The sequence below is a fragment of the Psittacula echo genome (assembly GCF_963264785.1).
Source record: "Psittacula echo genome assembly, chromosome: Z".
Classification (NCBI taxonomy): Eukaryota; Metazoa; Chordata; class Aves; order Psittaciformes; family Psittacidae; genus Psittacula; species Psittacula echo.
The window spans coordinates 75,149,836-75,175,702 of NC_137742.1; the positions used below are offsets into that span (position 1 = coordinate 75,149,836).

General features: G+C 37.8%; 1 protein-coding gene across 1 annotated transcript in view; it reads left to right on the plus strand.

Moving 5' to 3' along the window:
- RASGRF2 (Ras protein specific guanine nucleotide releasing factor 2) overlaps positions 1-25,664 on the plus strand; it is a gene marked incomplete at both ends in the record, with an annotated part of 139,990 nt that extends 114,326 nt beyond the window's left edge. Inside the window, 10 exons of the mRNA XM_080637546.1 lie at positions 2,335-2,441; positions 11,611-11,723; positions 18,448-18,508; positions 19,020-19,123; positions 19,705-19,789; positions 20,383-20,580; positions 22,635-22,714; positions 24,487-24,604; positions 24,834-24,902; positions 25,572-25,664. Of these exons, the coding sequence (XP_080493672.1) occupies positions 2,335-2,441; positions 11,611-11,723; positions 18,448-18,508; positions 19,020-19,123; positions 19,705-19,789; positions 20,383-20,580; positions 22,635-22,714; positions 24,487-24,604; positions 24,834-24,902; positions 25,572-25,664 (1,028 nt within the window). The remainder of the gene's footprint in view (positions 1-2,334; positions 2,442-11,610; positions 11,724-18,447; positions 18,509-19,019; positions 19,124-19,704; positions 19,790-20,382; positions 20,581-22,634; positions 22,715-24,486; positions 24,605-24,833; positions 24,903-25,571) is intronic.
- Between the last annotated feature and the right edge of the window lie 203 nt (positions 25,665-25,867).

Genomic DNA, 25,867 nt, shown 5'->3' on the forward strand with positions numbered 1-25,867 from the left:
TTTAGTCACTGCTATACAAAAAAGATGTGGATGAAATGCAGAGGATACAGAGAAAGGCCACAAAAATTATAGAAGGACCAGGGAGCCGTATTAGGAAAGGTTGAGAGAAATTGTTTTGTTCAGCCTTGACAAAAGGAGGCTCAGGGGAGACTTTATCACCATGTTTCAGTATTTACAGTGTGGCTACAAAGAAGGTGGAGACACTTTTTTACAGTCACATGGAAAAGAGGAGAGATGACGAGCACAAGTACTCCTGGGGAGATTCAGGTTGGACACAAGAGGAAAAATCTTCACAAGGAGAACAATCAATCATTGGAATAATATCCCCAGCGACATAGTGGATTCCCCAGTGTTGGGTATTTTTAAGATTCAGCTGGACAGAGAACTGCTGTCTTGTCTAGACCGTGTTTTTGCCAAAAACAGTTGGACCAGATGATTCTTTCCAACCTGGTATTCTATGATTCTTTTCTTACAAAACTAGAGATCTCCATTTACAGGTTCGAGACATCATTATGTACTGACAATGTGGATCTGAGTGATCATGTTGATTGTTCTCCACAACAAGCTAATTACTGCTTAAAAATTGATGAAATTCTGAGGACCATAAATGTTTGCTGAAGTGATCTCTGGAGGTTTTCCTTTTTCCTTTCTTGCTCTTTTTACTCTTTTTGCAGCTAACTGAAAACTGTCTCTGTAGGCTTTTTTCTGTTTTCCTTCCAGCCTACTGAAACTCCTTTTCCTTAATGGTACTTTGATAAAAACTCCACTGCTTTAATATGTAATTTTCATTGCGACTTTCATTGCTGCAATTAAGTGGCTAATTGAACAGTTTAAAATGAGTATGCCTAATTGCTTCTGTGAGAGGTTAACTGTGGAAGGCATAGAAAATTAACACACAAAATGTTGTGTATGTTAGCTTTTACTGAGTAAGGCCTCAGAGATTTTGTTTACCTTGCTGTTTATGGGCAATGAAACTCCAGAAGATATTTTAATATGAAACTTCCTTTGATACTGAATTTTAGATACCGACAGTGTAATATGCCATAGGTTAAAAAGCTTCCATGAAACAGAAGTTAGAAAATATATTCAGGGTTTGGGGTCTAATCTGCAGTAAAAAATGTAAAAATACAGTTAAACTTTTGTTTTCCTGATGATCATTCAAAAAATATAGAGAAACAATTTGGGTTTTTTGGATTGCCTTTAATAAAAATAGAGCAAAACTGATACTAGACTCTAAGAATACCTCCAATGAGGTTTTCACAGAATAAATAGAAGTTCTATCTATTTTTGCTATCTATAATAATACACAGGTTTTTGAAGAGCTTTTATGCCAAAAAAATTGTGAAGTACTGGTAAAATAGAAGGGTGTTTCCAGCTGTTCCTTGCACTGTGCACTGAGTGAAATGGAAAGCAGCACAATGTAAGATCAAATCTAACAGAAACTTAGAAAATTGTAGACTTCTAGACTATATCTTCAGTTAACTTTTTTTTTTAAATTGGTGATTTTATAAGATAATTTGTTATTCTTAAAATAATGTAATAATTACTTTATCATACAGATGGTATCTATGATAGAGCTAGAGCAGAATGAGATGAGAAAGAAGCAATAATGTGAATGTAGGAAAAAACTTTCTTGCTTGTTTTTAAAACTATAAGTTAATATTGTAGAGTAAAAAAAAAAAAAGTTGTATTTACAAGATGTGTAGGGAAATGTTGCAGTTGGCAACTCTGTTTTCAAGCAGCTGGGGTTGTAAATGTGTTCTCTGCATACCTTCTCACTTTGTTGTCACCCAGTGCTAAAAAAAAAAAAAGCTGATTTGAACAGTTTCTGTTGACTGTATAATACTGCTGCTACAAAGGAACATTTCTTGTGTTGACATTCTTCTCTTGTCTGTTTAAACTGCTACCTTCCCCTATTTCTTTACCTTCTGAAATTTACCTCTTTCTGCTTCCTAAATCCTGTTCACTTTCTGTCTGTCATCTGCTTGATGACAGACCCTGTACATTTTTGGGCTTGTGCTGGTTTTTACCGTTATTCTCTTCTATACTGAAGGGAGACCTTGACGTTAATGATGCACACAAATATTCTTCATGTTTCTAAAACCGAATGCTGGCCCAGGGAGGTGTCTGTGTTAGTTACGATGTGCAAAGCTGTATTCTACAGATATTGCAGAATTTCAGCAGTCCAAATGGTCATATTTGTAAGTCTATATAGGCATCTTTCCTTTTATTGCACATAAATGTTCCGTGAGCTTCCAGTTTACCAGTGTTGTTCATACTGTATCTTAATTGTTTCTACCCCCATTAACTTTAATGTGTGCTTTTTCCACACAGGATTTAACAATTCTGAACGCACATGCGACAAAGAGTTTATAATACGCAGGGCAGCCACAAATCGTGTCCTAAATGTCTTGCGTCACTGGGTCTCCAAGCATTCTCAGGTATTCTGTTGCACTCTTCTCCTTTCCAGCTGTAATACATTTATGCTTTCCCTACTAAATATTTTAAGCTGCTGTATAGTATTCTGGAGGTCAAACAGTCTGAAAAATCAGTGCTCTAAAGGTGATATGGAGAATTTAGCTTGTAAAAGCATGCTGTTAAGCAAGTGAGGATGCTTAAGGATGCTAAGAAAGGCTGGTTAAGCATCTAGCCTTGCAAATATCCAGTTAGAACTTTATTCCTGGTAACACTCCATATGAATGCTTTACTGTTATAATGTGTGTTGAAATACATAATGGACAGTTTGAACTATCTTTCAGATTGTCAGCGTTCATGCTACCGGCAGCTTAGTTCAGTTACTTAGACCATGTTAAAATACTGGTGTTTATATACAGGTATTTATTTATTTGTTGTGAAATATGGGAAGAGTCACCATACCTTCATGTTGGTCCCTCTACAACCATGACAGGACTATGAGTCTGATATATAGTCATAAAGCTGCATTGGCAGAGGAGGGGGGGAAAGAAATCTGAGCAGCTAGCAGAATTTCATAGATAGAAATGTCCTTTAAGGTGCAGGTGAGAGGAAGGCTGGAAGGTTGGAAAGAGGAAGGGAGGGAGGAGGGTCAAAAGGAGGGAGGAAAGGAGGAAGAGAGGAAGGAAGGAAGGAAGGAGGGAGGGAGGGAGGAGGGAAGGAAGGGAGGAAGGAAGGAGAGAGGGAAGGAAGGGGGGAAGGAAGGAGGGAGGGAAGGAAGGAGGGAAGGAAGGAAGGAGGGAAGGAAGGAAGGAGGGAAGGAAGGAAGGAGGGAAGGAAGGAAGGAGGGAAGGAAGGAAGGAGAGAGGGAAGGAAGGAGGGAGGGAAGGAAGGAAGGAGGGAAGAAAGGAAGGAAGGAGGGAGGGAAGGAAGGAGGGAGGGAAGGAAGGAGGGAAGGAAGGAAGGAGGGAGGGAGGGAAGGAAGGAGGGAAGGAAGGAGGGAAGGAAGGAGGGAGGGAAGGAAGGAAGGAAGGAGAGAGGGAAGGAAGGAAGGAGGGAAGGAAGGAAGGAGGGAAGGAAGGAAGGAGGGAAGGAAGGAAGGAGGGAAGGAAGGAAGGAGGGAAGGAAGGAGGGAAGGAAGGAGGGAGGGAAGGAAAGAGGGAGGGAAGGAAGGAGGGAGGGAAGGAAGGAAAGAGGGAGGGAAGAAAGGAGGGAAGGAAGGAAGGAGGGAAGGAAGGAAGGAGGGAAGGAAGGAAGGAGGGAAGGAAGGAAGGAGGGAAGGAAGGAAGGAGGGAAGGAAGGAAGGAAGGAAAGAGGGAGGGAAGGAGAAAAGAAAAGAAAAAAAGAAGAAAGGAGGGAGGGAATGAGAAAGCAAACTGGAAGCAAACAAAAGATTTTTGTATGCCTTGGATAGATGGGAACTTCATGGCAATTATACTGATTTGACACTACATTATAATCAAGAACACTTGGTCTAAAAAGGTTTTATTGTACAGCTAACTGCAGCAATGTCAAACTGTCCTCTGTCAAACACAATCTCCTTTTTTCCGTGTAATGGGTGTAATTTTCATAGAGGTTAACTTTGCTAGGTAATGAAGTCAGTAAGAAATGCATAAATGTGAAAATTTGTGTTGTAGTTGTGAAATTGGTTGTGTTTGAAAAGCTGAACAGTTCAGCAGAGTTTAATAAAACCTCTCTTGCTATCATGGGAATGATTAAACATTTTGAGTTATTGGAAACAGCCAGTGTACACCAAGTTTTCTTTGACCTTGTTAATTGAAAATCATTGCATGGCAAAATCTTGAGCTGTAATGGGAACATAAGTCTGCTATTATTATTCTGTGTTATGATAGTGTACAGTACATGTTTAACATGTCCCGGCCACAGTTCATATTAAGTAATTGCTAGGAGTTGAGATTCTATACTAATTAAAAGATAGTTAATTAATGTGATTGTGAAAACGTTACAAGTCATCAGAATTTGTCTATATTAAGCAACTGTCTACAAATACTTAGGTGGAAGATTATGTTTCAGAGGTGACCCTGACTGAGATATGATGATTCTTTATCATAAACACAGAGTAACTGTAAAGAGTGCAAGCACACTCTGTCATTGTAGCAATTTAACAAAAATACACTTTCTCTCCTTAAGAATACAAGTGTTCTCTGTTTCCATTTCAAAATTACCCATGATATGCAAAGGTATAATACTGTCCTGGATACTTTTGAACCTACTTTGGATAATGTTTACAATTAGTAGTCTTTTAAAAGTATTAAGAGAACAAAGATAATGAGTAATAGTTCTGCACTGGGCATCTTCAAAGTGGAAGCTAAACATACAATTCTGTATGCTTTGCTGATACTGTTTCCTCTCCACTTATCTTTGAATTTGCTTTTGCTGTAACAACTGCCAGAACCAAATAGGCAGTTTCTGCCCTCTCGAGGAGCAGCTTCTCCCACTGTGCGGTAGACTGTGACCCTTGTGGTGTGCCTGAGATCCATGTGGTCATTGCTACCCTGCACTACTGTAGAAGTGACCTACTGAACACATTATTTCAGCCAAAATGCCATTTCCTTGTTATTAGATGTAAAGAGAAACTGAGACATTAGATGGGGATTTCTTTAGTTCTCTTTTTACAGTGTGAGGTGCTACTGCAGACATGCTACTTAACACTGCAGCATGTGACTAATTCTGCATCATAGTGAACTCTGTTTTGGTGCTTTCTGATCCACCAGTGACAGCCAATTCTCCACAAGTTATTTGTCTGCCTGAACTATTTTACAGATTTATTGTGCTGTAGTGCCCAGAGCACAGTCCTGTGAGAGCGTGCCATGTTCGGAAATGTATGCAACATAAAAAGCCTAACCTGTTAAAAAGTGCTTTTACATATATCATCCCACTTAGTTATTCCCTACCCTCCATCACCCCCTCTGGATGCCTTTAGCTTGCTTCAGTGTGCTGCTCTCAAGTGTATAATAACATGGGCCAATGTCAGTGCATGAACTGAGGGACAGAGGAATGGTCCAAATAAATGGTTCAAAGCCTTGTGTTTACTCACTTTTCTCTAGCAAATCGTTGGCCAGGGTTTGTAGGGTCTTGCCTCTGCTAGGTTATGGAATTAATCAGCTTCCTCCAGTATCTTGCAATTGTGTCAAAACCATAGTTATATATGGTTTAGGGTTGGGGGTTTTTTAAAACACATTTTTTAAAATTTACTGAGCATGAGCAGTATTTAACATGTAAACTTGTCTGTGGCTAAAACCCAGAATCATGAAAATTAACAATTCAGCCTATCAGTGAGGATGTGCCTTCATAACGTGGTTTTGTTATCTTGAAATCATACTAAACAACGCTTAGAAAAAAGATTCATGATTTTTAAAACTGGAGTCATACTCTGTAGGAGCCTCACTTAAATTCCGAGTAAATATATAGCGGTAATGCCAGATCTGCAGCCCTTTCAGGAGGGCAGAATGAACTAAATAATGTCTCCAGGCGCTCCCAAGTGCACAGTTAAAAATTTGGGGAAAAAAATAACCATCTTCACATAATATGATACATACTACATACTTTTTGGTTTTACCCAACTAAGCAAGAGGAATCAAACCTGTATTGCTCATCAGCCAAAACCCGCATAGTGTGAAAGATGGCTCTTTCAGGTTTTCCAGGTTTTTTATTTACATGTTTTATTCTTTTAATTCCTTACCCCTTCTCTTCTTCTCCCTATTTTGTCTCTTTCATTCAGCCACCTGCAAGCCAACAAAGCTTTTCTTTTTGTCCAAGAAAAATTATCAGAATGTTTACAATTTGTTTTAAAATGTAATTGAGACAAACAGCGTAAGATCTTCCTGTTGTAAACAATAAAAACACAAATGATGAGGCAGACAGTCATTGTGAAGACAGGAGTGTTGATGGGAACAGAAAGGGCTTGTGATGATAGAACTCCCAGTGACTCCTGCAGAGATGGAAAAATAGGAAGGGAAAAGAAGCCAAAAGGATAAAGTCTCTGATTTTCATTATCCTAGTGAGGTCTTGCAGCCTCCTTTTGTTTGCTTAATAATACTTTCTTGTCTTTTATCTAAACACTTCGTGTTACAAAATTGAGCTTTCTGCTTCTGAGGCAAGCAGATTGAAAGGGAGCTTGCCCAAGGAGAAAGCTTTCACATGCCGACGAGGAAAGAGAAGCTGGCTTCTCCATACTTCCCAGTTTTAAGTGACAGCTGGGTGCTTGTTCCTGTTGGCTTCTTTGAAGATCTCAGCTGGAATGAATTAGCAAATCTTAACTCTCTTACAAACTAGATGGTTGCCAGACAGTGTCAGTGAGTTTTACAGAGTTGCCACAAGATCTGGGGAGCAGACCATGGGTTGAATTTGAGAGTACTAGTCATGATCTCGATGCCTGTCTTGTTTCAGATGAGAAATAATCTACTGCCAGTCATTTTCTTGTTCATGCTGACAAAGCTGTCTTGGGTTTTCGACAGAAGGTTTTGCAGACGCAGTTATTGGTAGCACTTGGGGATTATGGAGGACACCTGCATACTGAGAATTGTCCAAGCAAACATGATTTCAGTTAGTTAGAAATAGTTTTAGTGCATATGAATTGGCCAATTCCATTTTGTACATTGGAATAAAACCAGACAAAAATTTCTTTACATGGGTTTCACTTGGCTTATGTTTAAAGGCATAAAGTAATGAAAAAGCCAGGCTGAATGGAGCAACCTGGTCTAGTAGAAGGTGTTGCTGCCCATGGCAAAGGGTTGAAACTGGATGAGCTTTAAGGTCCCCTCCAACCCAAACCACGCTATGATTCTATGAATATGATGCCTGGCAAAGTTACAGTGTTTATTGTAGAAATGTGAACAAATTATGCCACACTTGCTGTGTGATAGCAGATGTGCTGTATTTTAACTACATTTCAAATAAATCCCTAGGATCTGTGGCCTCTGCCTTGAACCAGCAAAATAATTTCTGGAGTCCTGTCTGGAATAAACAGACATCATGATACAAATTGTGAACTGAAGAAACAGAGAGGTTTCCCCAGAGAGGCTGAGCAAGGGAACCGTGAGTGAACCTTCCAGTGTGCCGTTTGTCACTTAGCAAAGAAATCCAGTTTGCACAAACTTATGCCCCTTGCAGAATACAGTTATGCTCTGAGTAGTAATGCACTTATTTGCTGCTGTGCTCTGCCTGGATGTTGCTATACCATGACCCTTCAGGGAATATGATTCACTCCCAGAACAGTAGCCAAGCTTGCAGTCAGCCAAACTAATTAAGAGTATTCTGCATCCACTTCTGCTGGAGCCTGACAGGTCCTTCTTCACTGAGGTTTTTCTGAAAAGCTCTTGAATGTACTACATCCCAGGTCTTACAGGCAGGGATGTCACATTTCTTATCTGCCCTGAACACTTCAATCTGATGATACCTAATGGCTAGATTCTTAACTACAGGGTTACACAGTGCTTGGATAAGGAGAGGTTTGTATTGTACGTGCCAAGAGTTACTCAGTTGTGCTGTTAACATAGCTTGTACTTTTAACCTGTTTATATTCCATCAGGAGTGACAAGCTAATGCTGATACTATAGAATCAGGACTTGGACTCATCCCCAAATGATGACTGTCTGTTTGCACTTGAAACTAGCTGAAAGACAAAGCTGCTATTCTTTGCTTCTTGAAGAAAGTCAGACTTACTTCGAGTCCAGGGATGAATTTTCCTGATAGCCAGTTATTATATCTTTTCTCTCTGCCTTCTTCTTCTGTAAATGTTTTGTGGCCAGTGAATTTATAAACATTTACCTCAGCACAATTGGATGTGATGGCTGAAGTGTGCTTTTATGCTGGAAAATTAAATATTGTTGTAGGGGACTGCAACACTGGAGAAATTCAGTTAACTCTGATAGAGTTTGATTTGCTGTGTACGAGATTAAAAACCACTCCAGTGATGCCATTGAAATAATTATCTGTTTACACTTTGGCAAGACAGCAGAGATATTAAAGTCATAGGGAAAACCCTAGCTATTTAAAAATATTCCAGATTCCTTGTGAACAGTCTTCCAGTAATCTCTCTCCCCTCCTGCCCCTTCCTGCCCTCCTTCCAGTGTTTTCTCTAGTTCTTATAACTTATGAACTCAAACATAAATTAGGTTCTCAGGTTTTAGCTCCCTTTTATTTGTCTGTGTTATTCAATGTTTCCTCACATTGTTTAAATGAAGAATGTTTGCTCTCACTTAGAAAGATTTAAAGAAAGAGGGGAAGAAAATCTTTTGGAGTTTCACTGAGCCCATGGCAAAACTTGAAAATTGCATTCTATTATATTGTATAAACCACCAATAGAAAATCTACATATTTCTAGTTGTACCTCACCAGCATAGCTAAATTTTCTTTGTCTTGCTTTCTGCTGCCTCTGCTGCAGTCTCTTTTCTTCTGGCCAGTGACTTCAAATCCATCATTCCCTCTTTCTCTTTTTTTTTTTTCCTCTGCTGGAATAAGTTGCTTCTGAAGCATTTCTCATACTGCAGCACAGCTTTCCTAGCTCCTCCTGGCAAAGAAATGTGTTTGTACATATAAAGAGAACATTGCTGTCTAATGCTGTGCATGAGAGAGGTCAACAGGCTCGTATGGTCTACTTAAAATATAATCATGCTGACTTTGGTGCACTGTAGTTACAAAGGAGGCTTTTGCTTTCATAGTGCAGGAGCATGTCAGCAAAATTAATACACTTCTGTCTGTTGCCGCAGACTTCTACTCCTGGAAACTTCATTAAGTGGTACTGAACATGGTCAGCACTGCTTTTGATCAGCTGGGAGCAGCACACATCCTATTCTTATCCTAGGTGTCTGCAAGGCAGACTTCTTACTTAACTCATCAGCTGTCATTTTTTTCTATATCTGCACATTTACAGTGGCAGGTAGAGAATTTTACCGAACATTTGATCTAACATGCTAAATGGGGATGTTAGACTTGGATACATTTTCTGTTCATTTATGATACTTTTGTGGCACAACTAGCAAAGATACCAAACTTGTTTTATGTAGCATTCACCATCAAGCTTTAGGGTAGACAATGCTAATATTACTTACACTTGCTGCTTAAGCTTGTGCAGACTCAAGGTTTCTCCTTTAGCTAAATTTTGATGGTTTCGTATTCCAAATGTTTTTCTTTTTGAAATCACTGGAGCAAACAGTACTCTCATGTACTTCAGTTGCATTCCTCACGCTTTCAGTAATGAAATATTTCCAATTACCATACCCTAAACAAACAAATAAAAATCTCTACTTTTTGCAAACAGGCTAAAATATTTACTAAGAGAGTCATTTTGGACTATGGCTATAGAAAATATGTTTTATAAAACAAACACAACGCAGTACCCAGAACTATTTCTTGCTTGGCTTTGAGGGCTATACCTGATAACCCATCCAAAGCCTGATACTGCACAGCTTCCTGTTCTCCAATATTCTCTAATATGGACAAACATTACAAAAAAAAAAGTAAGACACGTATCTTGGTTTCAAAATATGAATTAGCTGTTGTCAAGGTGAGAAGACTTGAAGAATGAAAAGGGAATGCTTGTAACAGGAGATAAATGCCCAAGATGTTGCTGAGACGAGCATTTTGAGCTGACATGTCACAGTATGGCTGTGACACCACCTTCTTTAATGAGCATGGATTCTTCTCCTCCTCTTAAGCATTTCATCCCTTTTCTGAAACAAGCATCACTTTGTGACATGGGGTGCGCTCTGATGCTCACACATCCCCTCCATTGAAGCCTGTGGTTTGAGGACATGTGTCTTCAACAGGGGTGGTTCTCCCCAGAGGCATGCATCTCCAGGAATCCTGTAAGTACAGGAGCCCGTCGCAACAGAAGCATTGTAGCTGGTTCTTCGGGAAAATAAAATACACAGCTCTTGCACAGAGAGGCCAAATATTTCCCATTTTTAGTAATTTCATGGCTTGTGTTCCCATGGAAACAAGCAGAAGCTCGCCACAAACGCTGTCCTGCTTTAAAGTAACTGTGGGTTATGAAGGAAGATCTGTGATGCACTAGATGACTGAAGGTTTGGATTTAGTTTACTTATTGAAATGCTAGCTTTGAGCCAAATAGAAGCAATATTGGAGTCTACTTCAAGACTTGCCAGCAAGTTCTCACCTTAAAGCTTGTATGTTGTTCTATTCTTTGCTTTTCTTACCAACAGGAGTGATTCTAGGAGACCTTATAACAGTTTTCCAGCATCTTAAAGGAGCTGACAAGAAACCTGGAGAGGGACTTCTGACAAGGGCCTGTAGGGACAGGACAAGGGGGAATGGCTTTAACCTGACAGAGGGGAGGTTAAGATGAGATCTTAGGCAGAAGTTCTTCCCTCTGAGGGTGGTGAGGCCCTGGCACAGGTTGCCGAGAAATTGTGGCTGCCCCATCCCTGGCAGTGCTCAAGGCCAGGTTGGACGGGGCTTGGAGCAACCTGGTCTAGTGGAAGGTGTCCCTGCCCGTGGCAGGGGATTGGAACTGGATGAACTTTAAGGTCCCTTCCAACCCAAACCAGTCTGGGTGTCAATGATTCTATGGTTGTTTTGTCTAGTGCTCTTCAATTGCAGTCCTGTGTGATGCATCAGTCTGCCTCAAAAGTAATTAAAATGCCAAAGTTCTTAAGTGCAGTGCCAGAGAGCACTAGTCTGATTTATCAAGCTTATTAGGTTTAGTATTTCACTACACAGAACAAAAAGCAGACCATTACAAAATGGTATCAGGTAAAAATACCGGAATGGGAGGCAAAAGAACAGAGAAACCCAAGAAAACAGTGAAAAAAAAACCCCAAACCAAAACAAATCACAGTATCTAGCTTCAGTAGGCAGTCATCTCAGTATTGCAATTAAACTTTTTCCTGCTTTTATAGTCATCACAGGATAAGAGAGAGCAAGGTGTTTTGTGGGTATTGGTGAGATGGCAGTTCTTACTGCAGAAGGCAAAGATTAAATGATTTCCCCATTTCTACACACAAGATAAAGGTTGGAAAATGAGATAAATTACAGGCTTTCAGGGCTCATATCTCTGTGGTCTGTTCATGGCAACAGCTTTCCAATTTTCTTTAAATGGTTTCAAAACTTACAGGGAAAAAGAAAAAAAAAGGCAAAATGCACAAAAGTATATGCTTTCAGGTTTTTGATCAATATTGTTCAGACAAAAAGGAGTAAAATTGTTTTCCTTTGTAGGATTTTGAGCTGAACAATGAGCTGAAAATGAATGTGTTAAATTTGCTGGAAGAAGTTTTGAGAGACCCTGACCTTTTGCCACAAGAAAGAAAAGCTACTGCAAACATACTAAGGTAACTAAGTTTCTAATAATTTAGTGTGTTAACTATAACATGTGAAATAGTTAGGGGATCCTGTATCATCGAATACACAGGGTTTGGTTTTTCTCCAGAGTATTTAATTTTAAAGTATTTTATTAGCTATAAAGGGTTTTATTTGCTATAAAACAGAGTGTTTTAGGATTTGGTCATAAAAATACCATTTTAGAAAATTCTGCGGCAGAACAGCTGGCAGCTACGTGTTCAGTCTGCTAAGCTCATGAGAGGGTGATGGTATGTCATGACATCCTAACAAGACCATGTTTGCACTCTCCTTTGTGTTGACATCATGTCCAGAGTTCTTTGGGTAGCTTACAGAGAAGAAATCTTGTTTAATTAATCCCATGAAATATAAGACCTTTAAGCTTCTGCATAACTAGGACTATTTAAATTAGGGTTAGAACACCTTATTTCGTTACTTAGGGTTGATATTGTAGAGGTGAGTGTCCAGTCATGCCAAAAAGACAAATCTTTATATGCATTTTTCAGTGAAAATAATTCCATCTACTAAGTGCAAATATTTTAGAGACACTGATTTTCATGTAAATTGTTCCACATTACTAAGGAGCAGTAAACATTTAAAGACTAATCAGTTATTAAAATAAGATATGATTTAAAACCACAGATGAATCTATGACATGTGTTGTAGTATATATGTAAGTATTCTGAAGGAAAAAAACTAAGGGTGTAGTAGATGCAGTGTGTCTGAATTTTTAGATCATTTGACAGGTTTCTGCAGCAGATACTTAGAAGAAAAACAGTGAGGGGAAACGTGTTCAATTGTGGGGGAAAAAGTCAGAGGATAAGAAACAAAGATAAGTTCTTTATAAAAGCACTTAATCTTAATGGGATCCTACTTAATTTTCACCTAAATAAAAATAAACCTCCATTTTAGTAACACTGCCTGTGCTGTTATTCCAAGTAAAAATACTGAGGTTTTTTTCTTGTATTTTGATAGAAGAAACAGCAAGCAAAAAGAGCAAAAAGGGTTAGTATAATGGGTTTTATTAATATGTGTGACAGCAAAGGTTCTGTCAGATAGTTCACAGTGGGGGAAAATTACATTAAGACCTTTAGCTTCTTAAAAAATATGAGAAAATAAACCTGGATTGGCTCTTCTGCAGAGTAATGGAATAAATGTATGGAACCTTGGTAATTATGTGTAAACTGTGAGTTGCCCCCATTTGCATTCTTTTACTGCTGTTCTATGAAATGGTAGGTATTGGTTGCCCTCTCTTCTCTTCTAGCACATATTGCTATCTGAGCACATTCTATAGTGAATACAGTTAATCAGATATTTACATTAAACAGTTTTTAGAATTTTTAAAAAATTCAGACTGAATTTTGACCATACTGTGAATTTTCGCACTATATTCTTTTTCTGGGGGGAGGGGGGAGGGAGGGAAGTCTATAAAAACAAAAATCTGAAAAAAGTTACATTTTTAAAAACTGAGAAATGAGGCAAATAAAAAGCAAAGCAAAGAAGTGAAATCAAACAATATTCAAAAATAAAATTTTAGTAAAAATGAAAAAATGTATGCACGGAAATTCAAGTAAAAGTTAATTAAAAATAAACTCATTTGAAACAATTTATAGAAAAATATTGCACTTTTTAAAATCTTTGTTTCATAGTCATTATCCTGACAATATTTCTAGAAAGGATTATGGCACTTTACTTTACAAGCAGGCAAGTAAAGCACGAATAAAATGGCCTGTCCAATTTATCAGTGGGAGTTTCTGTTGGAAACAGGTAGAGAATGAAGATTTCCTCAAATATAGTCCTCGGCCAAGCCATCTTTCATCGGGGTTTGCAGCTGCATACCCTAATCCTGCCAGATTTTTTGAACAACATATCTGACTGTAGATTTGGTCAGACAGAGTCATAAGTACTTGGTTACACCCCACAAGCTAGCACTGGGAAAAGAACCACTGGTGGCTTTGCGTGCAGGACTAGACCTTTTGACTGAATGCAGCATGGATGTCCCACTTTCTTCAAAATTAGGCATGAAATTTAAGCCTCAGCTAGCATTGCTTACCAAAAATCCTTCATTGCTTTTAAAGACTGGCAATGCTGCTAACATACCTGCATGCGGATAGCTTTTTTGTCAAATATTTCAATACTATTTCAACTACAATATACAGTAATATGCAACTGAAATATTCAATAATATTTCAACTGTATTTCAGTACTATTTCAATATTATTTCAACAGTAACTCCAATAAGCATTGATGACACAGTATTGCTGTCCAAAGGGTTCAAAAACCAACTCTCTTCTATTTTCAGTAGCACCATGTTTCAGTAGCAGCTAAAATTACTCCTGTGTCCTATCCATATATTTACTATATATGCAAACTGCCCATAAACTTTCCAGTAAGAGTTATTGCATAAATAAACATTCAGATAGAAGCTGTTGCATAAATAAAACTTTCATAATTTAAGCTGTTTTTAAACTGCAGTCATCAGGACATAGTCTCCAAGTTCAAAATATTGTTGCATAAATCAAAATGTCTTATGCCATGCAAAACTGTAATCTGAAGGCTTGGACTCACTCACCAGCCACACAGGAGGCAGTTATTTACCAGGCATGTCATATTTGTTAACGGCTATTAAAGAAATTAATTCTCCATGAGTAGGAACTGCCTCAGTGACCTTGTGAGAAAGAGTGTATTGGAGCAATTCTGGTTGTGGACAAAAAAATCATTCAGCTGGAGTGAAATATACAAATGTACATCTCGCCTTTTCACTGAAAGGAGTAGCTCTGCTTCCTAAATCATCTCAGGAAAATGGGTTGTCTGGTAATTAGTCAAGCTTTCCAAACTTAAAAAAACACTGTAGTTACTTCCAGAGATATATACTCTGAACAATGTTATATAATTAACTAAGAAGTGCAAATTGTAGGATTTAAGGAATCTGCAGTTGAATGTAATTGTGTGAAACTGTGTATTTGTGGCAGTGACACGGGTGCATATTCCACAAGCCTTCATTTTTATTGCACATTATTGAAATAGGAAGATTAATGAGCTTTAAAAAAAACTGATCAAGTTGCTAGTCTTGGACCTGCTATCCCATGGAGACTGTAAACACAAACTTTTGTCTGCCTCAGGAATCATTCAGCTAATGGACATCAAGCAGGAGTCCCTCTGGTCCTCCAGTTTCTCAGCGTGTTAGTGAATTCAGAGGTGGAACCATCTCTAGGCTGCTCTTTGAAATCTTAACCTTTTAGTAATCCAAAATATAAAACTGAGTACTAGTTTTTATCAGGAGGGTTTAGCTTTTCTGGCAGGTTGAAAAGGTGCTTGCTCAATTCTGGAACTGATTTCTTGAAGAATGAGAAACAAACAGAAGCAGAAGAGATAACATCTGCATGTGTACATCCTATCTGACAATACAGTTTTATGAATCCAGTTAGCAACCAGGTTTCTGTTGCCAGAAGAGCAAAGCTTTTTCTATAGTTCTGCTAAAAATGAAGATACTGCTTCATGTGCAAAAAGAAGACACGTTGACATGGAAATGGTTCTTTCCCTGCCATTTTTGCCTGGTGCCTCCCATGGTGCCAAGGCTCATTGTAGAAGTAGGTCAAAACAAACACTGAACATGCTTTTCCCTAAGGTGGGAGAGTTCTGTTACTTGTCCCTGAATCTTGTAGTAGGGACAACCAAGGCCATGTTCCTCTTGACCAAGAACTGCTAAGCTTTAAGCAAACATGCTCATACTGCATGAAGACGTGAAGAGGCACTATGTTCTACACCATTATACCTCTCATATAATTGTTTTCTTTGTTCTGGATCAGATTACAGATTTTCTATCGTTTACCAACATGGCAGAGTACAGTCCATGTTCTGAATGTTAAGACAAGGCCTGTAATGGAATAAAATAATTTCTTGTTCCTTGAACCATCCGTAGTTTATAATGGCAGTAAGGGGAAAGAGGTTTCCTCTCTACGTTGTCTTGGAAAAAATTCTTTGGTGGCTAACTGAAGCACCTAAGCATGAGACAAACTGTAGGCATCTAATGGAGCACTTCTTCCAAGGTAACTGCCTATCACAAAGGAGATTCTGTCCACCCAAATTGTCTAAAGTTAGGTCTCTTGACTGTTCCTCCGGAGATCATAGAAGACACCTTTCGTTCTCAGACAAAACACAGGCAGTGACTTTCAGAGGATGTGAATCCCACCCTGGATGTCCTAAAGGAATCTAGAATCTTCTTTGTTATAGAAATGTGTAAAGGTGCACCAGATACTATGTTCCGCTTTTGGTTCATGTACCAATTTTTGGTTTGGAGAAATGCTGCTCAGTCCATCATCACCACATAGCCACCTCCTTGGAAATACACTGTCTGTTTGGTTTTCTTCTAGATGGAGGGCTTCTATCTAATACTACTTAAAGAAAAAATACAAGTTACCCACTTAAAACTGAAGGGCTTTTTTACTTTTAGTAGAAATCAACTTGAATATTTTTGAAAGCATGTTTTCTACGTGAAAGCACAGTTTTGTTGTAACTGGAAGCTTTGATGAAACATCAACTCAGAGGGCTTCTCTGGAATGGGATGAAAATGGGAAGGAGGGGTGAGCCAGTTGACATGCCCCTCATGAAAATAACAATCCACCAAATTGCTTGGTGAGTGTCATAGAATACGCTTTTTTAGTTGTTCTGAAGAGATGCTTGGTGCAGGCTTTGTGATTTGAAAGGCCTTGGCATATTGAAACATGCAGTCTATCAGAATTCTGGTTTGCCAGTCAACCCTCAGTCTTGGCTTCCCTGCATTTCAGTTTTCAGTCTACTCTCTTCCCTGCATTTCAGTCTCCTCTCAACTCTGAAAAGTAGAGGAATTCAGAGTGAGGTCAGGAAAAGCGTTTCTTATCTTAAATTCAATGTTCAAACACTTGTGAAAGAAAGTTCATGCTTTCTGAGCCTATGTATGAGTATATTCCATGGACTGTGCCCTTGAAAGATATTGGGTATAAATGTCTCTTTACAAACTGAGCGTATGGGTCCATATGTGCATATAAATTTCTTGGAAAATCAGTCCCTTTGTTAGCAGAGATCAGAGAAGGAGAAAATGTTGGTTTATATTATGGAGATTATATGGTCAGCTCTGGGAAAGACTCTGTATAAAATGTGAATGGCAAGGGAAGTGTTTGTAAGAGATACTGAGTTGCTTCATGCCTTCTTGAATCATCAGCAAAACAGCTGGTATTTCTTGCATGATGAGATTCTTGTTGAATGGACTGACAGGATTTCTCTGCAGGGTAAAAAAGCTTCTTTTTATTAAATATCCATTCTGAAAGCTATGCAAACCTACTGAAGTATGTTTTGCTTGAGATTTTACCAGTCTTATTTATGAACTCCTGAAATCTAGCTAAAATTTCATTGATGATGAAACAGGAACGTGTAAAGTTCAGATTATGCAGCAGTGAATAACTGATAAATAGTCCTATCTGGAGGAAAAAATTAAAAAAAAAAAGGTGGTTCAAGAAACAGTTCTTCCTTTTTCTTCCTCAGAGTAAATGTAAATGAAATCCAGAGATATGCAGATGTCATAATGAATATGCAGATGAATGACCAGTTTTCTGCCTTGTATGATCTCACTAGACAATACATTTCAGGCTCTATAATTTACAGCAGTATTTAAAATATTTTATGTACTGTAAAGGAATGAGGAGACAAATGTTAATATTTTCCAATAGAAAATTATTTTAATATTTGGACTGATCAGACATGACCAGTTTAAGTGAAAGAGAGGTTTAGTCTTAGCTGCTGACTCTAAGAATTAAAAACTTATTTCATATGTGTTTACTTCCTTCATTTGTAAGGATAACAATGGAAGTGTCATCCCATTCAACCCTCCCTGACAGTGATGCCGTTAAACAGTCCAGCAGAATCTTTCCTTACCCTTGCTTTCTCTCATAACTTCTTCACTCGTATTGCTGAACACAAACCATGTACTTGCTACAAGTAAAAATCTGCTAGTGGATTGTTGTCTATATCCACACTCACAGCTCTTTGTGTGGGATACTGAATAGGACAGTGTAGTGCCAATAAAAAAGAACGCTTCCCAGTGAATCACTCTTATATGCATGCCCATGTTGCTGTCTTTTCTTCACTTCTCAAATGTTGGGTTTTTTTAAACATTTCCCCAAAATATCATTTAGCACAGTAGTTTAAAAATCAGAGAAAAGGCTTGAGATGTAATTCTCCACCTTTAGGTTTTCTCGGATTATTCTGAATAGAGAGCTTCTGATTACATGTTATTCTCACCATGTTGTGTTTTTGTGTTGCCAGTCCCGTTCTTGAAAAGGAAGATTTACTTTGTCCACCAAACTTCTTTGCACTAAAGCCAAAGTGGGATAGATTTAGAAACCTTATCACTGTAATCAACACGTATATACAGTAGCTATTGTCATTGACCATTCTATAGTATATGGTGTTCTTAGCTCAGAGATTTTAAGCCTTTATGGCCATCTTTTTACCTTATATGACTCTAATGTCATTTAAGGCAAAACTACTACTTTTACTTATAACGAGACATGAGATTTTAGGTACCAGATTTTTTTTTTTTTTTTTCTTTCAACCTCTTCAGCTACAGTCTTAGGATTTATTTTAGATAAACATGCTTGCCTATTTGGTTTTCTCAGAACCATAGAAAATTTTATTTGTGTTCTTTTCTACTTAAGAGTGTTGTGCTACTTAATTTTTCAGGACTCTTTCACAAGATGATCAAGATGATACCCATTTAAAAATAGAGAATATCATTCAGATGGTAAGTTCATTTAAACATTAAATTAAATCCTCCTATAGAAATGTTGTGTGTTTAAGTAAATAAAATGTAGCAGAACTGCAACTTTACAGCTGTGGACAGAAATACTGTTGGTTTATATCAGGAATGTACAGTTCAGTTTTGGGACATTCAGAATATCACAGATGAACAGGTTAAAACTTTACGATTTGGATTTAATCAAACAATGGAATGATGAAGAAAAAAAAAAGAAGATACTTGCAATGTGATTATGTGAAAATTAATGCAGAATGCACAGACTCTAATTAACCTATACGCGTACTCATGACTTGGTAGGTGTCTTTTTTCTATGAGTTTCCAGTCTGAATATTTACCCTTATGTTATTAGCATTTTTTCTTAGTTCGTATTTCTTTGTAGCAAGGAAGTTAATTACAACTCCATGTTGAAAGTTCATGTGAAGTTCCTAGTACCCTGTGTTTTGAAATGTCTTTTGATGCAAAATGAGGTCATTAAGTGTTCTCCTTATTTTTGCAGTCAGATTGCCCAAAACCAGAGTGCTTTGAGACTTTGTCAGCCATGGAGCTTGCAGAGCAAATAACTCTTTTAGATCACATAGTTTTTCGAAGCATACCCTATGAGTAAGTGTTCTCCTACAAGTAACTGAAGTGAGTATGGTGGATGAGTTACTGACTGGCAGTGTTAGGCACTACACTGATGCATGCTAAGGGCAAAAAGATTTGCATACTTAACAGATAATATCCTTTGGCTGTTTGTGTCATTGCCTTTGGTTCCGTATAGTTTGACCATGTTTTGAAAGACTGAGTTCTTTGCTAATAAAAAAACCAACCCTCTGGTCTAAGGCTCTGGGCTAGTGAAGGGTGAACATAGTATGGAAGTGATGAATTCTTACATACAGCAGTTTAACATGGATATAACCACATCCACTGACAAGAACAACTTCAGTAGGGTCACAGTGCTGAAAATTAGAATGGGGGGATGGGGAAGGGGATTAAAAGAAAAATAGAGCTTCTTTATAATATTTACTGCTTTAGACAGCATTAAAAGTGATGGAATTGGTTTAAAGCTATGATGTTATTAGCTTCTAACAAAATGAGTTATACTTGAAATCCACTTAGGCTAACATTGCAGACAGACTCTGTACTGTGTTTATTAAGTGCTCTTTTGTTTGTTTTTTTTTTCCTCTCCCCTAAATTTCTAGAGAGTTTCTTGGGCAGGGCTGGATGAAAATGGATAAAAATGAGAGAACACCCTATATTATGAAAACTAGTCAACATTTTAATGATGTAAGTACTTTTAAATATACATTGCTTTCTAGGACCCCTGTTAACACTGTCTATGACCTCTGGAGCAAAAATATCTTTTTTATTTTTACAATATGGTAAAACTTCTCATCTAGTAATGACTATTACAGTCTTTTTGTGATTAACCTTTTAAATCAAAGCACACAAAGATTCCTGTTTTCAAGAATCGGTGTTCAGAGTTTCAATGGCAATTTAATAGAGTGTTTTAAATGGTACTACAATGCCCTTTTGCTTACAGAAGAATCTAATTTTCTCCAGAGTGTGAAAATATAGCACTGATTCTATTTAATGAATGCCCTTTGTATCCCCAACTGTATCTTTGCTCATTTACCATTTTCCCAATCAGTTTTGCTACTGTTGGCTTGGAGATACTCCCCTTTGCATCTCTTACCTTTTCATATCTTCATTCTCCCACACTTCCCTACAACACTGTTCTCAATACATTTCCTCTGTTTTTATTAAGAGCCGTTATTTCCATTGTACATAGGTTTTTCTGCCTTGTTGGTTAAACAGTTATATGTTGAAAGGGATAATTTATTTAAATGTTCTAAATTTATTCCTCTTTGTTTGGCCAGATGAGTAACCTTGTTGCCTCCCAAATCATGAATTATGCTGATGTTAGCTCCCGTGCTAACTCAATTGAAAAGTGGGTAGCAGTAGCTGATATTTGTCGATGTATGCACAACTACAATGGTGTGTTAGAAATCACCTCAGCCTTGAACAGAAGTGCAATCTACAGACTTAAGAAAACTTGGGGTAAAGTATCCAAACAGGTAAGGAAAACAGGATTACAAGTAGGGTTTCTGGATTTCACTGGTCAGTGTGTTGCTCAGAGAATGTGTTGAGCTAGTATTCCTCTCATAATATTTCCACTTTTACATTATTCTATTTGCTTGAAGCACAAAGTGGTCTTTGTATTTTATGTCAAGGTCTTTTGTATTTCATTTACCCTTTTTTTTTTTTTTAATATCATCAAATATCTGTGGGAACAAACGGATTTCGATGGAATTAGCAGGTGCCTAAGACTATGACTTGGGCCTGAAGTAATGAAGTACATAAGAAAACTAAATCAAAATATTTTCAGAAACATATATGTAGATGGTTATTAGCTATAGCTAAAGTCATAGAATCATAGAACAGTTAGGGTTGGGAAGGACCTTAAGATCATTTAGTTCCAAACCCCTCTGTCATGGGCAGGGACACCCCACACTAAACTATGCCACCCAAGGCTCTGTCCAACCTGGCCTTGAACACCGTCAAGGATGGAGCCTTCACAACCTCCTTGGGCAACCCATTCCAGTGCCTCAGCACCCCCACAGTAAAGAATTTCTTCCTTATATCCAATCTAAACTTCCCCTGTTTAAGTTTTAACCTGTTACCCCTTGTCCTGTCACTACAGTCCCTGATGAAGAGTCCATCCCCAGCATCCTTGTAGGCCCCCTTCAGATACTGGAAGACTGCTATGAGGTCTCCTCACAGCCTTCTCTTCTCCAGGCTGAACAGCCCCAACTTTCTCAGCCTGCATTCATACGGTCAGATCAGGTGCCTAAAATAGTAAGCAATAGTAGCTCTGTTTTAAATGGTTTGAATAAATTTGTTGAATTACTTAAAACTCAGCTTTCTGCTATTTAAAAAAAATAAAAAAAAAGAAAAAGTGACTTTTTAGTATGATGGAATAACAGAGCAAGGAAGTCAGTAGGACAGAGCAAGTCACTTGTAAGTCAGGTAGTATTTGGACACAGAGTTTACTCCAGCTAATGGGAATATTTCAAGTTGCCCATTTTAGATCTGGCTAATTGACATGTAAAAGGTGGCCTTTTTTTGTTGCATTTCCTCCTCTGTGTTTTTGCTCTGTCTGCAGCTTTTGCAAAGCACTAAGGCCGCCCAACCAATGAAATCCACTTAAAATACATTCTGAATGTACTGCCTTCTCCAGTCAGGTTTTTCACAGATGTTTTATAGCTGGTGCTATCTTCTTTTGTTAACAAACATATTAAAAGTCATTTCAATACAAAATGTTATGTAACAGTTTACCTTGAAAAAGTTTCATGTTTAGCATTTGATTTTTAAACTTCTCAAATAGTAATAATAATAATAATAAAAAAAAGACAGATTAATGTTGTTCCACAGTTCTTCAGTACTCATTGGAAATGTAATCTGATTGTTTCATCAGCCTGCTATTCAGAAAAAAAAGGAAGTGTTTGTTTCAGCCTACAGCTTTCTCTTAACTCGAAATTCAGTTTGAAAACCAACAAATTTCTCATGATTCTGTACATTATTTCAAGCATAAATTGACTGAAAAGGCAAATCTGTTTCACTTATTAAGTGACCAGGCCCACTGAAAGTAATTTGCATAAGACAGTAATACATTTTCAAATACATATTCAGCTTTTATCAGAAACTTGGAGGCAAAACCATCTTAGTGCAAGCTGCAAGACAGTAAACATCCTTTACTGTCACTAATTTCAGTAAATGTAGCTGGGGATCCTCAGCAGCACATAAGATCAAGTCCCTAATATTCTTGTATACACAATAAACTGAATTGCTGACCATTAATTTATGAACTTGTGTTTTTCCTGAATTTGCAGGCTAATAATTTTAGCATAGAAACAGGTTCTGTGGATCACTCAAATGAAAAATCTTTAATACTGCATAACCTCCTTTTTCAAATATATACTGGGAACTACAGCAAAGCTAAATTTGTAACACCTATCTTATTACTTTCGAAAATGGGGTCAAACCGTAAGTGAATTACAGCTTTTCTAAAATCTAATCCCAGTCATTAATGTGCAACAGCAATGAAATTTGTAATCCATTTTCTTTCTAGACAAAAGCTCTCATGGACAAGCTTCAGAAGACTGTATCATCTGAAGGAAGATTTAAAAACCTTAGAGAAATGCTCAAAAAGTATGCTTCCCTACAGTATACAATTGTGGTTTGTTATAAACAGTGGATAGTACATGTTAAAGATTAATTGGCTTTGATTAATCTTTCGTAATTAATATAATATTGGATAATATTTTTACCTAGTAACTTCTGAAATTCTAATTTTATTCTATTTGGCATTATTGTAGATAAATATAATATCTCCAGAGAATTACTGAAGCAAATTAAACTGTTATTCTGTGTGAATATTGTTCCCTATTGGAGTTTTTCTTCTACTGATAAACTTTTTCAATATGTGTGAAGCCATATTTAAAAACAGGGTTCCAAAGAGTACTTGTTCAAGATAAGAAGTTTAAGATTTAGGAATACTCCTGAGTAAGACCAAAGATCTATTCACCTCTTTATCTTGCTTCTGACTGTGGACAGTAGCTGGTAAGAGGAACATAACAATAAGACCAATGCACAACAATATTTCCTCTTTTATAGCCTCCCAGCTCCCTGGAAAACAGTCTGCTTTTTTTATTCAGTAGTGCTTGGATATTATTTTCTTTAAGATATTTGTCAGATTGCACTTGACCATATGTAACTTTGGTACCCAAAATATCCTGGGGCAAGGGTTCTACCCCAGCAGCATGCATGGAAAACTTGTATTTTCGCAAGTTTCATAATCAGAAGTAGGCTTTTCAGGATTGAGTGGTAGCACTACTTTAAATGATCTTGAGAGAAGCAAAAAATTGATCTACTAGACTAATTACCGGAGTGCTTAGATATACATATATTTTTTGGGGAGCTAATGACTTTAAAAATGTTTTTAGTAAAATGAAGAGGTATTTTTATAAATCTTTCAGTTAATACATTGCTTGCCTGTGTACAATAATACTTGTAATATAAAAAATAACCAGAATAAAGTGCACTGCTGAGCATTGTCTGCCTAAGTTAACAGTAGAGCCATCACTCTGCACTCTTCTTATGGCAGAGCTTCAGAAATCCTTTTTCTACTGTTTCTGCTGAGACAAGAGTCATTGAACATGGAGATGTGATTACTGCATTAGGGAAAAAACAATCATTATCCCATTCCTCCTGTCCCTCCAATAAAAGAAAAAAACCTATTCTCTATGTTCGCAATTCCTAGTTTTCCAGATCATCTTTGCTATCCCTCTATCTTTCTCTTTGTTCTATGTGTCCACTGTTGAGACAGCCTGAATAGACTTTGACAGCATGGTGTATACATATGTATACAGATACATACACATGTGTATATACATGCATATATGCATACATATGCGTATGTATAAACATGTATATATATGCATATATACACATTTATATATATGTACATCTCCACATGTTCATGGACATGCCCAATACACACACATGTACTCTTACTGTTCTAGGATGCTTACACTATTGCAGAACATCAACCACTCAGAAGCATGTCCACATGGCATTTTTAGCATGTGTGTGGGATCTATTTCTGAGATTGTGTGTCAGTCAGGATTGAAATATACTTGAGGGTGTTCTTTCATTCCAGAGGTTACATGTCCTTCCTCTCACTGCATCATGGTTCTACCTTTACTGAAGGTCATCCGCCACTAATACTAGATATTGGACAGAATACATACAATTTGTCACGGGCAGAGCAAATACAACTCATGAAATCAAGGAAGATGTCTTAGAAATTAATGTAACCCATTGATCAGAAATACATTAAGTAATAAAGAGTTTATGTGAGTTATAAAATTATAGTTTGCAAATTTAGCTACAGGTTAATATGTTGATTTGTTGTTTTGCAGTTGTAACCCACCTGCCGTTCCCTACCTTGGAATGTATCTAACAGACCTGGCATTTATTGAAGAAGGAACACCAAACTTCACTGAGGAAGGCCTTGTCAATTTTTCCAAAATGAGAATGGTAATTTTTGATTCCTTGTATGCTTTCCCAACATGTGTTTATTTTTGTGAGTTAATTATTGATTTAACAATAACTCCAGAATTTAACTTCTAAGACATACAAGTATATTGGAATCATACAGCTATTTGAAAGCAATTACTTGACCCAGTCTTCTGTCACCACCTTCTGGTGGCTTAGCTGAAGTCAAAATGCAGTTGTACTTACTCATATACATGTATTCTTTCGAAAGATCTCGCATATTATCAGGGAAATACGCCAGTTCCAGCAGACGTCCTACCGCATAGAGCATCAGCAGAAGGTAAGGCTCCTCTTAAGCACTGTTAGCTCCTGACAAAATCAAAGCTGTGGCAACAATTAGTTGTAAGATACAGCTGTTGTTGAAAGCTAAAGTCAATGTATTCTGCTCCCACACACAGGAAAGATATACAGGAATATGGATGGGTACTCTAGGGTTGTAATACTCTCACCCTGGCAGAAACTCTTTGTTTGACACTGTATATAGAAGCAACTTCCTCCTTCCCTGGAAACTCTGTCAGGATTGCAGCCTTCATGGTTTTGGGGTATGAGGCAGTGTTTTCAAAGGGAAGTGTGTTCTCCCTGCCCAGTTGGAATATTAATTCCCACAAATCTCAGAATCTGCTGATGTTGTGTACATCCTGCAATTGTTTCCCCCTTGTCCCTTATGGGAGTGAGGAAAACTTGATCAAAGCTAGTCTGTGCCTTCAGAGATTTCATCTCAGGCTCCAGAAAAGCAACATGGGCTTAGGTAACCTGGCTAAGGATTTGCCCATTTCTAGGAGCCTCTGCTTAATTCATAGAATGCTGCTGGTGCAGATTTGTGTTGTGTTTCTCAAGAAGATAACATGGGGGGGATGTCAGGATCCAAAATGGGCTGAAGGGGAAAAAGAAAGCAGAAAATTTTTGTGGAAGTTAAAGAGTCTGTCCATCTGTGTTTTCTCCATGCCAGGTCACTCACTATTTACTTGACAAGACACTCATCATAGACGAAGACACCCTGTATGAGCTTTCCCTGAAGATTGAACCCAGGCTCCCTGCCTGAAGAGCCAGCTTTGCCTCAGATTCTACAGAAAGCTTTAGTACAATGAACAAAATCACGTATGTCATGTCCTAAAGACAACAAGGGAAATACTGAGAAGAATACAAGCTCTCTTTTCCAATAAGAGATACAGAGTCTCACAGCATTTCCCTCTCAGGCAACGAAAATGAGCACTGAGGTGGAAGACAAAGATACTTCCTACCTGG